Source organism: Heptranchias perlo, chromosome 3, assembly GCF_035084215.1.
Source record: "Heptranchias perlo isolate sHepPer1 chromosome 3, sHepPer1.hap1, whole genome shotgun sequence".
Classification (NCBI taxonomy): Eukaryota; Metazoa; Chordata; class Chondrichthyes; order Hexanchiformes; family Hexanchidae; genus Heptranchias; species Heptranchias perlo.
The window spans coordinates 137,606,733-137,623,627 of NC_090327.1; the positions used below are offsets into that span (position 1 = coordinate 137,606,733).

Here is a 16,895-nt window from a genome sequence, read left to right on the forward strand (position 1 = left end):
TCCTTCCTGTCCACTCTATCTCGGCCTCTCATAATTTTGTACACCTCAATTAAATCTTCCCTCAGCCTCCTCTGTTCCAAAGAAAACAACCCCAGCCTATTCAATCTTTCCTCATAGCTAAAATTCTCCAGTCCTGCCAATATCCTCATAAATCTCCTCTGTACCCCCTCTAGTGTAATCACATCTTTCCTGTAATGTGGTGACCAGAACTGTATGCAGTACTCAAGCTGTGGCCTAACCAGTGTTTTATACAGTTCTAGCATAACCTCTCTGCTCTTATATTCTATGCCCTGGCTAATAAAGGAAAGTATCCCATATGCCTTCTTAACCACCTTATCTACCTGTCCTGCTACCTTCAGGGATCTGCAGACATGCACACCAAGGTCCCTCAATTCCTCTACACCAAGGTTCCCTCTAATTATTTTCGGCCAAGTGCAGAATGAATTTGGGTTTGTGCACCAATATAAAGGCTGTGTGTGCCACCATAAAAAAATGACAACTTTAAATGGAATATCTTTTTAGAAAACATTATTCAGGGTAAATAACAAACAGAACAAAGGTACAAAAAATGCATAATTGTAACAATTTAATGTTATATTTGCTGATAAATTTATATAATTTATGAAATGGGTTTCTTAAGTTGCACTAGGATTGAGCAGGCCAGTCTCGTTATATTTTATTAAAAATTATCTGTTGGAAACGATTCCTATCAGTTTTTAGTTGAATCAGCGTAATGACCCTGATTCAAACAGAAATAAATCGTGTGCAATCAGAATTTTTAAATTGAGTCAGAAATTCAAAACAGCTGTCAAATCAGTCAGTGTGAATTTAGGGATAGGGAACAGTTTAATTAAAGCTCTCCCCTCCCCCCTCCCTCCACCCCCCCATTGAATCCTCAGCAGGGTTTAAAAAATTATTGCATTCCAATTGTACATCTTTTAGGTCTCATTAGTTTTGGCTACCTCTGTGTATGGGCCCCTCATCTATGATTGGGGGGGGGAGATGCCTGGTCTCCGTCTGGGGGGAGATGCCTGGTCTCCGACTGGGGGGGGATAGGACTAATAGGACTAGTCTGAGATTGGCCACTGACAAACACATCGGTTTCGACTTTACTTCCTGGTCTGGTTTCCGTGCGGCCAATCAGCTGCTCGCTGACTGCATTTCCTAGCAATGCGGTAAACAATGTGGCACTCGGACCTCCGGACACTCCCGAGCACCAGAGGCAGAGCAGCCCGCTTGGAGCTGGAGCACTGGGGGCCAGGGAGGCAAAGCTGGAGAAGGGCCTGGGGTCCGGGCACTGGTCAGTGTGGGAGAGGGGCCTGGGGACTGGTCAGTGTGAGAGAGGGGCCGAGAGCACTGGTTTGGTGCATGGACGGAATGTTTAAGTGCACGGCCCACAACAGACTGCTGCACGGCCGCGCACCCATGCAGCTTAGAGGGAACAGTGCTCTACACCTCGCAGTATCCTCCCATTTATTGTGTATTCCCTTGCCTTGTGTGTCCTCCCCAAATGCATTACCTCACACTTCTCCGGGCGAGTGGAAACCAGAGCTCCAGCTCGTATTGTGGATTGACATCCAGCAAGGATACTTATGTCTGGTGGCTGTGGTTGGCTCCCCCCCCTCACCCCCACCGTATGGGTTGTGGGAGCCCATAAAACCCTCCAGCCCTATAGGACTAACCATTGCTGGTGTAATGATGGTTACAGCCATGGAAGGAGTGTTCATGTTGCAGCCTGTCAGACTCTTAATCAGCCTGTGAATCCTTCCACTACTTCAAATTATTCTCCAAGGGATGAGTGTGAAGATACGAAAACAACAACAAAAATTGGTCCGTTTTTCAATAGTTCACATTTTTGCTCAAAAGTTGAGCAGTCTAGAAAATATGATTATTTTTCCAGTCAATAATAAAGTGTCTGACGTTGGGAGTTTTAGATCTGCTAAATATGGTTTTTCCAAGGACTTTTATTAGAAAAAAACAAAGCTATTTTTGGGTTGCTGGTTGGTATGCAATGAATATATGTGGTAATACTGGAGCAAGAAAATGGTAAGCAAATATCAGATTTGTGTTTATAAGAATCTGCTGGTCATTCCCACCTTTATTTTCATTTGCATATTCTCTTTCCTTCTCATCATCAGAGCCCTCTACCTCTTTGATAAGCATCCGTTTCCCCTTTTTCTGCGTTTTCACAAGAGTCTGCGGGTCTTTCAGCTTCTGCTCAACTTCCTGAAGCAAATTCTGAAAATGAACATTTGGAGGAATAGTTAATCGCATTGAATCAAATTACAATACGCTTTTATTTTAGTAGATGATAAACGTATGCAAAAAGTGCTCCAAATCATTTTTTTTTTACTCAAACTAGCTAGTACTTTAAATTAGAAAATTCATTACACTGCCCAAAAGTCAAATGGAGGTTTACATGCCCCACCGTTACTTGAGAAAAAAAGGACGGTTGACTCAGGTTTGTGAAATTAAAATATACAATTACAATGCATTTCACCATTCACTATAAGGTTGTTGTGTAATTATCCCTGGGCTTTTTGTACCCCTTGCTCACTTTTTCAATTATAATCTGTTACAGCATGAAGTCATATTTTGTTTTTGTTGTATACATCATGCATGGTATAGTGCACACGACGTGAGAGGAGGTAAGCCTCATTGAGTGAATTGTAGGCTAGTCCAGTGACTAGTTCTGGAAAATGTTATATGTATTTGCATGTACTGCTCATTATATAACTGTCTGGTAGATTTCTAGCTATGCTGGCGTAATATTGTGAGCTTCCACAGTTGGACGAGTTGATGTTTGTCCCTCGAGTGATGCCTGGGCTTTCCAGGTAGTGCTGCTGATGTGCTAGCCATCTGTAAGCAGTAGGCCAGGTACGGGACCCATATATTGGAGAATTTTGTTTGGTTCAGCTTCTGAGAGTAATTTTTTTCTCTCAAAATGGGCTATTTTCAAAAGCACCTCAACTCATATTGACAGGGGATAGGGTTGCACTACTGGCCTGCAGTTAGGGGATAATCCAGGAGCCTGCTCACCCTCGAACCTGAAAATGCTGTGTCATTTTAAAAAAATTCCATGCAGCACATTTTGCAAGTAGGGCTGGATCTTTCAAGAAGTCCATTGCTATGTTAGATTATGTCATATCCAGCTCAGACCCTCTTGATGAGGCTTTGGGGTTCCATTGGTGCAGACTCTCATTTTTCAAATAATCATGTTTAACTCAGTGAAACTCTGGTTTCATCCATTTTAGAAGAGCAGATGGCCACAGTGACATAGGTCAAAGGGTTTCCTTTTATGCTATGGTGCATTCATCCCACATCATTGAGGAAAATGCGATCTGCATATTTCACATCTGTTGACAAACTGTTCACAAGACAGGTTTTTCAGTCCCCAATATGTGTACACAAAAGCATAAAAACAGAACTATTATTATCCTGGAAACATAACCAAATCCATCTGTAAATGGACTGCAAGGGGGACCAGTTTCCCCAATATCTGTTCCTCAAAAATGGATTATTGAAAATATATTAAGGGGAAAATAAATTGATTACCGAGTATTTCTAAGTTTCTCCCCTGTCCCCCTCTCCTGGAAGCATAATTCAAGCTGGGTTGCAATTCCACAAATGCCAGCAGCCCTCCAGCACTGCACTCGAATGGCTGTTCTTTGACTGCAAGTCTAGATGGCAACTACTAGCAGGCTATCTAACTACTGGAGGCATAAGGTGAAGCCAAATCATGTTCTCACCTGAAATTCTCACATGAACTTTCCACACTTGATACCATTGAGGAGTGAGGATGACTGCCATCCTTTCTAATCCATGGGAATTTAATAACCTGCTGTTCTGGCAGGGATACGCTAATTCAGCAGACGTAGAATCAGATCAGGGATCTTCTGGATTTCTGGTATGTTCTGTACCAGGTGCTTCCCTCATCACTATGCCAACGGGGGCGGGGGGGCCCTGCCTAGCATTTTTGGAAGGGGAAGTACATGTCATTTCCTGTCACCACCCCCACACTAAAGTTTCCATTTAAAACTGTGATTTTAAAATATTTGAGCATGGAGTAGGGGGAAGAATAGGGTCCCTTACAAACATTAGCACGCTTCTGGGGGTCCACTGTCCTAACTTGTAAAAGACAGTGTGAGGAAAAAAGTGCTATAATTGCAGAAAAAGCATTTTACACTTGTATATCTATATTAAAAAATCTGACATCTGCATACACTTCTATTATAAATTCCTAATTCCATATTAATAATGCAAACACTGTAATTGCACCCTCAAGCCAGTGGTGGCGCCAGTGCACCTCAGCACTGCAGAGAAATTTCTATGCTTCAACTGCACTTCTTTGCTTTCTAAATTGCTGTAAGTTTTACTATTTAACTATAAATCTATTAGGTGCTTCACCACATTCCACTTTAAAATACATTAGAAACCCCTATGTTAACTACGCCTTTTGGGAATTTTCATTTAACAGTGTCCACATTTACTGCCAGTACTGTTACACCTGTGGATGGTCCAGTGATAAGTGTTTTCGATGTTGAATGTCACATAATGATAGCAGCTATCACAGTAGCTCCCTGGTATACTGGTGGTCTGCATACTTTTCCATACCATGGCAACAGGCTGGCTCTGTATTGTATAACTTTGTAAGTTGTTTTTTTAAAATCGGGACATTTAAAAAAAATCCAGGCTTTAAGGTTTTAAAGTCGCGATCTTTAATGTTAATGATCTTTAATAAAATTGGAGCTCAATAATTTTTTTTGAAAATTGGGCAACCTCAAAGTTTTTTAATTGAGATCTTAAGTTTCAACACAGTCAAGCCCAGTATATTTCTTTAAAAATCTGTCCTCTTTAATCTCAAAAAAATCAGGGCCGCCTCACTTGGTAATAAATTGGAACTGGGATAACTTTTGATAAATCAGGCCTTCAACCGTCCCTTCTCCCATAGTGTCAAATCTCTCCCTCCCCCTAGGTACATCTCCAAGCGCACCTCAAATCTCCAAATGCCCTTCCCCACCCCCACTGAGGTACCCTAACCCCAGCTGATGTAGTTTTCTTCTTGATTTTCTTTCAGAAAGTAGACTCATTCATATATATCATGGTAAAACAACACAATCTGATGGCAAAGGGACAGAAATCTTCTTGCAGACTTCCTAGGGTCAATTTAAAGACCAATGTTTTAAAATACTGAAGACACCAAATCTGATGATGTGAAGGAAGAGAAAGAGATACTTATTTAGTTAAACAAATTGAAAAACAACATTCCTCCCTGGCTCTATTTCCTATTTAATTTCTATCTATACCAACACTATTGTATGTCATTTCTTCTAGTATGTTTATACATTTCCAATTCAATGGCAAGTCTGGTTATGTTACATTCCTTCTGTTTTGTGCTAAAGCCTCTCTTACGTTCTTACCTTTGCTATGGGATTGACTGGTTCAGCTTGCAACACTTTCTTCAAGTCATTTGATGCTGCTTGATAGTTACCTAAATGTTTATGAACTATGGCACAACGTAGATGTGCTGTAAAACAATGTAGGGGCAGTGTAATTAGCACATCAATAACCATTGTTTAAAAAGTCACAATAAAATCCTTCAGACTACAATTTATTATTTTTAAACAGCATTCAGTTATTTTACATTGAGAAAAGATACCTTACCAACTATCCCTAAACATATTGGTTAGGACATACCGAAAGTTACCATCACAACTTACTTCATAAAGGTTTCACATTTATTCTATTGAACTGATGGAGCACCCGAGACACTTTCTTCAAATAACAACTGAAGATTATTGCAACTCCCAAATAAAAGAATCCACTTATTTTCTGGTTACATTCCCATAGTGCTCTGTATCCACATAAGGCAGCCATATACTACCCTGCACTTTACTACAGCCTTTAGGAATAAAAATACCCATACCCAACATGTACAGAGTTTATTTGGTCCTTCTGTGAGTACTCAACATCTTAACGTCCATGTGGCAGCTTGCAAGCTACAATGAGACCCTCATCTCAAGTCACCTCAGCCAGCACATTTCCTATGCCCACCTTCAGAGACTGGCAATCGTTGATTGTGAATTTAGCTAACCGTTGATTGTGAATTCAGCTATTCACTGCCATCTGGAACCATCCTCTCACTCATGGACTGGCTCGAGCAGCTTCACCACACTCGGCCCAGAGTGTCAACAAAAACTCATGTGGGGCAGTACTTGGCCAGGTATCACTCTTAAACCCAGTGAACCAAAAAACACAGCTGCTGTCCCAGCCCACTGCCTCTCTTCCATGTGCAGTGTGCAGTCCTGTTAATTGGCTTTTCCACTAATTTACCTTCGTTGCCCATGCAGAGGCAGGCTGAAGAGAACTAAATTTTAACTTAAAAAAATGTCTTGCTCTCTTGTGCAAGCATATATGCAATTTTTAAAACGAATAGTTCTAAATTAGATTTTTTTTTTCATCTATTCCCCATATAGTTAAATAGATATTCCAAAACTCATTCATAACAGTTTTCTCCAGCAGTCAAAGTGTGTTGGGGAAAACTGTTGTGAAGGGGATAGAAAGTAGCCATGGAAGGAGAGAAGGTGATAAACAGTAACAATCCAACTTTCAAAAATCAGGCAGGCTCAGCTTTAATGATTGATATTCTTCAGTGAATATCAAGGAGGCCTTGCAGGGCCCATTTTAAATAGACATTCAATGAATGAAGAGTGGCGCAGCAGAAGACTACCGAGAATTTGGTGTGGGATCAATTTCATAAACTTAAATAATTTTGGAGGCAGTAATGAGGCTTGCACACGTTTGAGGCACGGGCCCAAAAAGTGGAAAAAAAACCTTTCTCCCACAGAATCAGGAGTTTAATGTCAAGTGCACTCAGCCCTACCTGCCCCTTCCCCATAGTGCTTCTGCGGTCTGGGGTGGGGGCCACTCCCTAAGTGCAATGTTGGGGAATCAGTCCTAAAAAACCTTACTGCATGTGCATAACAAATGTAAACTAAATCTTGGCTCCTGGGCTGGTAGTTCCTTACTGAGCTCCTTTGCTCTGCAACTCTATTCTAGGTCATCCCTTTCCCTTTCTCCCACAATCTGCTCTCATCCACTGATTAAACTCCCCTGTCTCTAATACTAGGTGGATGTTAGCTCAAACTACAAGTTTAAAGTTACCTGTGCAAAGCTCACTGCCCAAACCAGACCCTGCTTGTTATTTGTTTTCACTGTGCTTTTTTCAACGGTTGGAACTCTGCTCAAATTTGACTACCCAACTCCCAGGTTCCTCTGCCAGAAGATCTACAGGCAAGACTTGACTGCTGTGACTCTGCTCTGCGACTCAAAATGCTTCAAGTTTCAAGCTAACTATTTGTAGCATACAGCACACCCCACCACCTGCTGCTGTTACCCTCTTGAGGTTGTAACTATACTCCAGTCCGCTGCTAGTTTCTCTGCTTTATTTTGCTGCAGTTTAGGTCCACGCCAGATATTCACTTCTCCTGAGCCGAAGTCCATTTCTCCGCCGTTTTCTCGGAGACTGTATTCTCTGCTAGGCTGTCTCGTTTCCAGTATCTGGTCTGTTGCTTCTCTGTCAGGAATTTTTCACTCTACACTGAGCTAGCTCTGATCGGTTTCTGCTGGTTCTCATCCTGCTCTGGATTCTGCTCCACTGCTGCCACTTCGATTCTGTTGCTTTGCAACTTTTCATTGTCGTTGACTCCATTCATCCCTCCACTGGTATACTGGATCAGTTAATGTTCACTACTTATCACCGAAGCCACTACTCATCTCCTCAGGATCCCTGGATCAGATTATGCTTGCTTATGGTCAATTCTCCACACCACCATAGTATCATAGTATGTTACTTGTAAACAATTTTACAACACCAAGTTATAGTCCAGCAATTTTATTTTAAATTCACAAGCTTTCGGAGGCTTCCTCCTTCGTCAGGTGAACGATGTGAAAATGAAATCCTCAAAATGAAATCGCATTTATAATTCAGAACAATGCTTGGTGAGTACAGACAGTTTTTTCAACTGCCCGTTGCCAAGGCAATCAGTGTGCAGACAGACAGGTGTTACCTGCCAGGTCTCACAGAATATTCTGTGAGACCTGGCAGGTAACACCTGTCTGTCTGCACACTGATTGCCTTGGCAACGGGCAGTTGAAAAAACTGTCTGTACTCACCAAGCATTGTTCTGAATTATAAATGCGATTTCATTTCGAGGATTTCATTTTCACATCGTTCACCTGACGAAGGAGGAAGCCTCCGAAAGCTTGTGAATTTAAAATAAAATTGTTGGACTATAACTTGGTGTTGTAAAATTGTTTACAATTGTCAACCCCAGTCCATCACCGGCATCTCCACATCATAGTATGTTACGGCACAGGAGGCGGCCATTAGGCCCATCATGCCTGTGCCGGTTCTTTGAAAGAGCTATCCAATTTGTCCTACTCTCCTGCTCTTTCCCTATAGCCCTGTAAATTTTTTCCCTTCAGGTATTTATCTAATTCCCTTATGAAAGTTACTATTGAATCTGCTTCCACCACCCTTTCAGGCAGTGCATTTCAGATCATCATAACTCGCTGCATTTAAATAAAAATGTTTCCTCATGTTGCCTCTGGTTCTTTTGCCAATCACCTTAAATCTGTGTATCTGGTTACCGACCCTTCTGCCACTGGAAATAGTTTCTCCTTGTTTACTCTATCAAAATCATTCATGATCTTATAAACCTCTATCAAATCTCCCCTTAACCTTCCCTGCTCTAAGGAGAACAACACCAGCTTCTCCAGTCTCTCCACACAACTGAAGTCCCTCATCCCTGGTACCATTCTAGTAAATCTCTTCTGCACCCTGTCTGAGCCCTTGACATCTTTCCTAAAATGTGGTGCCCAGAATTGGACACAATACTCCAGCTGAGGTCTAACCAGTGTTTTATAAAGGTTTAACGTAACTTCCTTGCTTTTGTACACTATGCCTCTGTTAATAAAGCCCAGGATCCCGTATGTTTTTTTTTTAAACAGCCTTCTCAACTTGTCCTGCCAACTTCAAAGATTTGTGCCTGCACACCTCCATCTCCTCTCTCTGTTCCTGTACCCCCTTTAAAATTGTACCATTTAGTTTATATTGCCTTTCTTCATTCTTCCGATCAAAATGCATCACTTCACGCTTCTCTGCTTTAAATTTCATCTGCCATGTGTCGGCCCGTTTCACCATTCTGTCTGTGTCCTCCTGAAGTCTGTTACTATCCTCCACATGGTTTACTACATTCCTGAGTTTTGTGTCATCTGCAATCTTTGAAATTATACCCTGTACACCCAAGTCATTAACATATATAAAAAAAAGCAAAGGTCCTAATACGAACCCCTGGAAACACCACTGAATACTTCTCTCCAGTCTGAGAAACAATTGTTCACTACCAATCACTGCTTTCTGTCCATTAGCCAATTTTGTATCCACGCTGCCACTGTCCCTTTAATCCCATGGGCTTCAATTTTGCTTACAAGTTTATTATGTGGTACTTTATCAAATGCCTTTTGAAAGTCCATATACACAACATCAACCTCACTACCCTCATCAAACCTCTCCGTTACTTCATCAAAGAACTCAATCAAATTAGTCAAACACGATTTTCCTATAACAAATTCGTGCTGACTTTCATTCACTGGCACTTGGAAAAGTATGGGCTAATTAATTTTGTCCCGGATTATTGCTTGCAGAAGTTTCCTCACCACCGATGTTAGGCTGACTGGCCTATAATTGCCAGGTTTATCTCTCTCCCCCTTTTTTTTTTAACATTTGCAATCCTCCAGTCTTCTGGCACCGCCCCCATATCTAAGGAGGATTGGAATATTGTGGCCAGAGCCTCTGCAATTTCCACCCTTACTTCCCTCAGTAACCTAGTATTCATCCCATCCATACCAGGTGTGTTTTCTACTTTGAGTACTGCCAATCTTTTAAGTACCTCCTCTTTATCTATTTTTATCCTAGCCAATATCACTACTACCTCCTCCTTTACTGCTATAATGGTAGCATCCTCTTCTCTAGTGAAGACTGTTGCGAAGTATTCATTTAGTACCTTAGCCATGGCCTCTGCCTCCAAAAGAAGATCTCCTTTTTTGTCCCTAATCAGTCCCACCCTTCCTTAGACTACCCTTTTACTATTTATATGTACATAAAGTTTTTGGGTTCCCTTTTATGTTAGCCGCTAATCTATTCTCATACTCTTTCTTTAGCCCACTTATTCCCTTTTTTAGATCCTCTGTATTTAGCCTGGTTCTCTGCTGCATTATGAACCTTACATTTATCATAAGCCTCCTTTTTCTGTTTCATTTTAATCTCTATATTTTTAGTCATCCAGGGAGCTCTAGCTTTGGATGCCCTTCCTTTCCCCCTCATGGGAATGTGTTTACTCTGTACCCGAACCATCTTCTCCTTGAAGGCCTCCCATTGTTCAATTACTGTTTTGCCTACCAATGTTTGATTCCAATCCACCTGGGCAAGATCCCTTTTTACCTCACTGAAATTAGCCCTCCTCCAGTTAAGTATTTTTACACTTGATTTTTCCTTGTTCTTTTCCATAATTATTCTAAACCTGATGATATTATGATCACTGTTCCCAAATGTTCCCCCACTGAAACATGCTCCACCTGTCCCACTTCATTCACCAGAACTAGATCGAGCACTGCTTCCTTCCTTCCTCGTTGGGCTGGAAACACAATGATCAAGAAAGTTCTCTTGTATACATTTCAGGAATTCCTCCCTTTCTTTGCCCTTTACACTGTTACTATCCCAGTCTATATTGGGATTATTGAAGTCCCCCATTATCACTACTCCATGGTTCTTGCATCTTTCTGTAATTTGCCTGCAAATTTGTTCCTCTATCTCCTTCCCACTATTTGGTGGCCTACAGTATACACCCAGTAGTGTAATAGCTCCTTTATTGTTCTTTAATTCTAATCAAATAGATTCTGTCTTTGACCCATCAACTACATCATCCTTTCCAGTGCTATAATATTTTCTTTGATCAATATTGCCACCCCACCTCCTTTTTTTCCTTCCCTATCCTTACTGAATATTAAGTACCCAATCCTCCCCTTCTTTGAGCCAGGTCTGTTATTGCAATTATATCATAGTCCCATGTGACGACTTGCGCCTGCAGCTCACCAACCTTATTTACCACGCTACGTGCATTTATGCACATGTACTCTAAACTCATCTTAGATTGCCTCGCATTTGCCCCCTGTTTGATCCTTCCTATTTCTGAACTATTCTTTACTCTAGTGATATTTGTCTTTCCCGGTCCGATGTGCACCTTGTTTCTCCTCTCTAATGTTTCAGTCTGATGCTCACCCCCCTGCCAAATTAGTTTAAACCCTCCCCGTGAAAACATTGGTCCCATCTCTGTTGAGATGCAACCTGTCCAGCTTGTACAGGTCCCTCCTGTCCCAGAACTGGTCCCAATGCCCCAAGAATCTGAAGCCCTCCCTCCTGCACTATTTCTCCAGCCATGCATTAACCTGTCTTATCCTACTATTCGTAGACTGGCACTGGGACTAATCCTGAGATTACTACCTTTAACGAGCTGCTTTTTAACTTCCTCCCTAGCTCTTGAAACTCTGACTGCAGGACCTCAACCCTTTTCCTTCCTATGTCATTGGTTCCCACATGGACCACAATTTCTGGCTGTTCCCCTTCTTCCCCCCCCCCCCCCAAAAATGTTCTGCACCCTCTCAGTGATGTCCTTTACCCTGGCACCAGGGAGGCAACACACCATGTGGGACTCACGCGACAGTTGCACAAATGCCTGTCTATCCCCCTCACTACTGATTCCCCTTTAACTGTATTGCTACACTTTCTCTGTGCAGTCGAGTCTCCCATGGTGCCGTGGATTTGCTTCTAAAAGGTGGGAGGGGTCAGGTGAGGGGACATTTAGAAATCCAAAGATGAAGGACAAAGCAACAGAGCAGTGTAGTAATTTGGGTAAAGATAAGCAGAGTGTGGCAGGAAGGGACAGAGAGTTTAACGGTAATAGTGCATCAGCTAATAAGGTCATAGCAGGGAAAAATGGTAAAAGGTTAAAATTAAAGGCTCTTTATCTGAATGCATGAAGTATTCGTAACAAGACAGACGAATTAGTGGCACAAAGGGAGATAAATGGGTTTGATCTAATAGCCATTACAGAGACATGGTTGCAAGGTGACCAAGGTTGGGAACTAAATATTCAAGGGTACTTGACGTTTTGAAAAGACAGGCAGAATGGAAAAGGAGGTGGTGGGGGTGGAGGGCGGTAGCCCAGATAACAAAGGATGACATAAGGACAGTGGTGAGAAAGGATCTTGGCTCAGAAGATCAGGAAGTAGAATCAGTATGAGTGGAAATACGAAATAACAAGGGGCAGAAAACACTGGTGGGAGTAGTTTATAGGCCCCCTAACAATAACTATACTGTTAGACAGGGTATTAGTCAAGAAATAAGAGGAGCTTGTTACAAAGGTAATGCAATAATCATGGGGGAATTTAATCTTCACATAGACTGGGCAAATCAAATTGGCAAAGGCAGTCTGGACGACGAGTTCATGGAATGCATTAGAGACAGTTTCCTAGAACAATACATCATGGAACTGACTAGAAAACAGGCTATTTTAGTTCTTGTATTGTGTAATGAGGCAGGGTTAATTAGTAATCTCACAGTAAAGGATTCCCTGGGGAAGAGTGATCATAGTATAATACAATTTCACATTGAGTTTGACAGTGACGTACTTAAGTCCGAAACTAGAGTTTTAAACTTAAAGCCAATTACATAGGTACGAGGGGCGAGTTGGCTAAGGTAGATTGGGAAATTAGATTAAAAAGGTAGGACGGTAGATAAGCAATGGCAAACATTTAAAGAAATATTTCAATATTCTCAACAAAAAACTCTTAATAAATTTGTCAAACATGATTTCCCTTTCATAAAACCATGTTGACTCTGCCTAATTGTATTATGATGTTCTTAGTGCCCTGTTACCACTTCCTTAATAATGGATTCCAGCATTTTTCCAATGACTGATGTCAGACTAACTGGCCTGTTACCTTTTCTCTTTCCTCCTCTCTTGAATAGCAGGGTTACATTTCGAATTGAGAAATAAAAACTCCACGGGAAAAGTGATTCATCCGTGGCTAACTAAAGAAGTTAAGGATAGTATTAGATTAAAAGAGACCTATAATGTTGTGAAAAAGAGTAGCAAGCCTGAGGATTGGGAGTGTTTTAGAAACCAGCAAAGGATGACCAAAAAAGTGGGAAATAATAGAATATGAAAGTAAACTAGCAAGAAATATAAAAACGGATTGTAACAGCTTCTACAAGTATGTAAAACGGAAGAGAGTAGCAAAAGTAAATGTCCCTTAGAGGCTGAGACAGAAGAAATTATAATGAGGAATAAGGAAATGGCAGAGACATTAAACAAATATTTACAAACAAGTATCTGTCTTCACAATAGAGGACACAAAAAACATACCAGAAATAGTGAGGAACCATGGGGCTAATGGGAGTGAGGAACTTAAAGTAATTAATATCAGTAGAGAAAAAGTACTGGAGAAACTAATGGGACTAAAAGCCAATAAATCCCTGGACCTGATGGCCTACATCCTAAAAGAGCTGGCTACAGAGATAGTGGTTGCATTGGTCATGATCTTCCAAAATTCCCTAGATTCTAGAATGGTCCCAGTGGATTGGAAGGTAGTAAATGTAACCCTGGTTTTCAAGAAAGTAGGGAGAGAGAAAATAGGGAACTACAGGCCAGTTAGCCTAGCATCAGTCATCGGGAAAATGCTGGAATCCATTATTATCCATTATTAAGGAAGTGGTAACAGGGTACTTAGAAAATCATAATATGATTAGGCAGATGTAGTATATTTGGCTTTTCAAAAGGCATTCGATATGGCGCCACATAAAAGCTCATGGGGTTGGGGGTAATATATTTGCATGGATAGATGATTGGTTAACGGACAGAAAACGAAGTAGGAATAAACGGGTCATTTTCAGGTTGGCAGGCTGTAACTAGCGGAGTGGCGCAAGGATCAGTGTATAGATTTACAATCTACATTAGTGACTTAGATGAAGCAAGCAATTAGGAAGGCAAATGGCCTTTATTGCAAGGGGGTTGGAGTACAAGAGTAAGAGAGTCTTATTGCAATTGTACAGGGCTTTGGTGAGACCTCACCTGGAGTACTGTGTACAGTTTTGGTCTCCTTATCTATGGAAGGATATACTTGCCTTAGAGGCGGTGCAATGAAGGTTCACTAGACTGATTCCTGGGATGAGAGGGTTGTCCTATGAGGAGAGATTGAGTAGAATGGGCCTATACTCTCTGGAGTTTAGAAGAATGAGGTGATCTCATTGAAACATAAGATTCAGAGGGGGCTTGACAGGGTAAATGCTGAGAGGTTGTTTCCGCTGGCTGGAGAGTCTAGAACTAGGGGGCATAGTCTCAGGATAAGGGGTCTGCCATTTAAGTCTTAGATGAGGAGGAATTTCTTCACTCAGAGGGTTGTGAATCTTTGGAATTCTCTACCCCAGAAGGCTGTGAATGCTGAGTCGTTGAGTATGTTCAAGGCTGAGAGATAGATAGATTTCTGGACTCTAGGGGAATCAAGGAATGTTGGGATTGGACGGGAAAGCTTAGTTGCGGTCGAAGATCAGTCATAATTTTTTTTTAAAAATTCGTTCATGGGATATGGGTGTCACTGACAAGGCCAGCATTTATTGCCCATCCCTAATTGCTCTTGAGAAGATGGTGGTGAGCCACCTTCTTGAACCGCTGCAGTCCTAATAATCTTATTGAATGGTGGAGCAGGCTCGAGTGGGCCATATGGCTTACTCCTTCTTCTTTCTTAAGTTCTTATGTTTTAACTGCACTCCCCCTAGATGTCATCACCCTCAACACTGAATACAGGTTTGTGAGTGCCACACTCCCAGAGAATTCCTGCACTAGCTGCCTGTTCCTCCTAGTCTGTCTGATGGTCACCCACACCCTCTGCTCGTGAACTCTCCATATCTGCGGGGTAACCACCTCCTGAAATGTGCTGTCCACGAAACCCTCAGCTTCCCGTATGCACTATAGTGTTGCTAGCCGCTCCTTAAGCTTAGAAACTCTGAGTTCGAGCAGTTGGCGGCACTTCCTGCAAATGTAGTTTTCCAGGACACGCAAAGTGTTCTGGAGTTCCCACATGGCGCAGGATGTGCATGCGACGGGCTCCAGCTGTCCTGTCTTGTTAGGTAAAAGTCACATAAAACTGTTTTTTTTTTTAGCTTTAAGGCTATTTAACCGTTTAACTAACAGTAAAACACTGAAAGTCTAACCACTTTAAAAAAAACACTAACCAATCAACTAACACTAACTTAACACTTTGGACCTAAAAAGGATAGATCAGAGTACTTTCTAAATGGTGAAAATCTCAAAACAGTGGCGGTCCAAAGAGACTTAAGGGTCCATGTACATAGATCATTAAAATATCATGGGCAGGTACGGAAAATAATCAAAAAGGCTAACGGAATACTGCCTTTTATATCTAGAGGACTAGAATACAAGGGGGTAGAAGTTATGCTACAGCTGTACAAAGCCCTGGTTAGACCACACTTGGAGTACTGCGTTCAGTTCTGGGCATCGCACCTTAGGAAGGACATACTGGCCTTGGAGGGAGTGCAGCGTAGATTTACTAGAATGATACCTGGACTCCAAGGCTTAAATTACGAGGAGAGATTACATAAACTACGGTTGTATTCCCTGGAATTGAGAAGATTAAGGGGTGATTTGATCGAAGTTTTCAAGATATTAAGGGGAACTGATAGTGTCTCTCTATCTACCCTATTTCCGCTGGTTGGGGAGTCTAGGACTAGGGGACATAGCCTAGAAATTAGAGCCAGGACTTTCAGGAATTAAGTTAGGAAACACATCTACACGCAAATGGTGGTAGAAGTTTGGAACTATCTTCTGCAAACAGCAGTTGATGCTAGCTCAATTGTTAATTTTAAATCTGAGATTGATAGATTTTTGTTAACCAAAGGTATTAAGGGATTATGGGGCTACGGTAGGTATATGGAGTTAGGTCACAGCTCAGCCATGATCTTACTGAATGGTGGGACAGGTTCGAGGGGCTAAATGGCCTACTCCTGTTCCTACGTTCCTAATACATAGCAACAGGAGAAGGCCATTCAGTCCCTCGAGCCCTCTCCGCCATTTGATAAGATCATGGCTGATCTGTGATCTAACTCCATTTACCTGCCTTTGGCTCATATCCCTTAATACCTTTAGTTGCCAAAAAGCTATCTATCTCAGATTTAAATTTAGCAATTGAGCTAGCATCAATTGCCTTTTGCGGTAGAGAGTTCCAAACTTCTACCACCCTTTGTGTGTAGAAATGTTTTCTAATCTCACTCCTGAAAGGTCTGGCTCTAATTTTTAGACTGTGCCCCCTACTCCTAGAATCCCCAACCAGATGAAATAGTTTCTCTCTATCCACCCTATCTGTGCCCCTTAATATCTTATAAACTTCGATCAGATCACCCCTTAACCTTCAAAACTCTAGAGAATACAACCTCAATTTGTGTAATCTCTCCTCGTAACTTAACCCTTGAAGTCGGGTATCATTCTAGTAAACATACGCTGCACTCCCTCCAAGGCCAATATGAACTTCCGAAGGTGCGGTGTCCAGAACTGCTCACAGTACTCCAGGTGCAGTCTAACCAGGGTTTTGTATAGCTGCAGCATAACTTCTGCCCCCTTGTACTCCAGCCCTCTAGATATAAAGGCCAGCATTCCATTAGTCTTATTGATTATTTTCTGCACCTGATCATGACACTTCACTTCAATGATCTATGTACCTGAACCCCTAAGTCCCTTTGGACATCCACTGTTTTTAACTTT

At 41.7% G+C, this 16,895-nt stretch overlaps 1 protein-coding gene across 6 annotated transcripts in view; it reads right to left on the reverse strand.

The window, feature by feature from the left end:
• LOC137320261 (sperm-associated antigen 1-like) overlaps nucleotides 1-16,895 on the reverse strand; it is a 202,524-nt gene that overhangs the window by 133,485 nt on the left and 52,144 nt on the right. For all 6 annotated transcript variants that reach the window (XM_067982047.1, XM_067982044.1, XM_067982043.1 and 3 more), the window contains 2 exons: nucleotides 5,421-5,527; nucleotides 2,097-2,238 (listed from right to left, as the gene is read on the reverse strand). In XM_067982047.1, coding sequence (XP_067838148.1) covers nucleotides 2,097-2,238; nucleotides 5,421-5,527 — 249 coding nt within the window. The remainder of the gene's footprint in view (nucleotides 1-2,096; nucleotides 2,239-5,420; nucleotides 5,528-16,895) is intronic.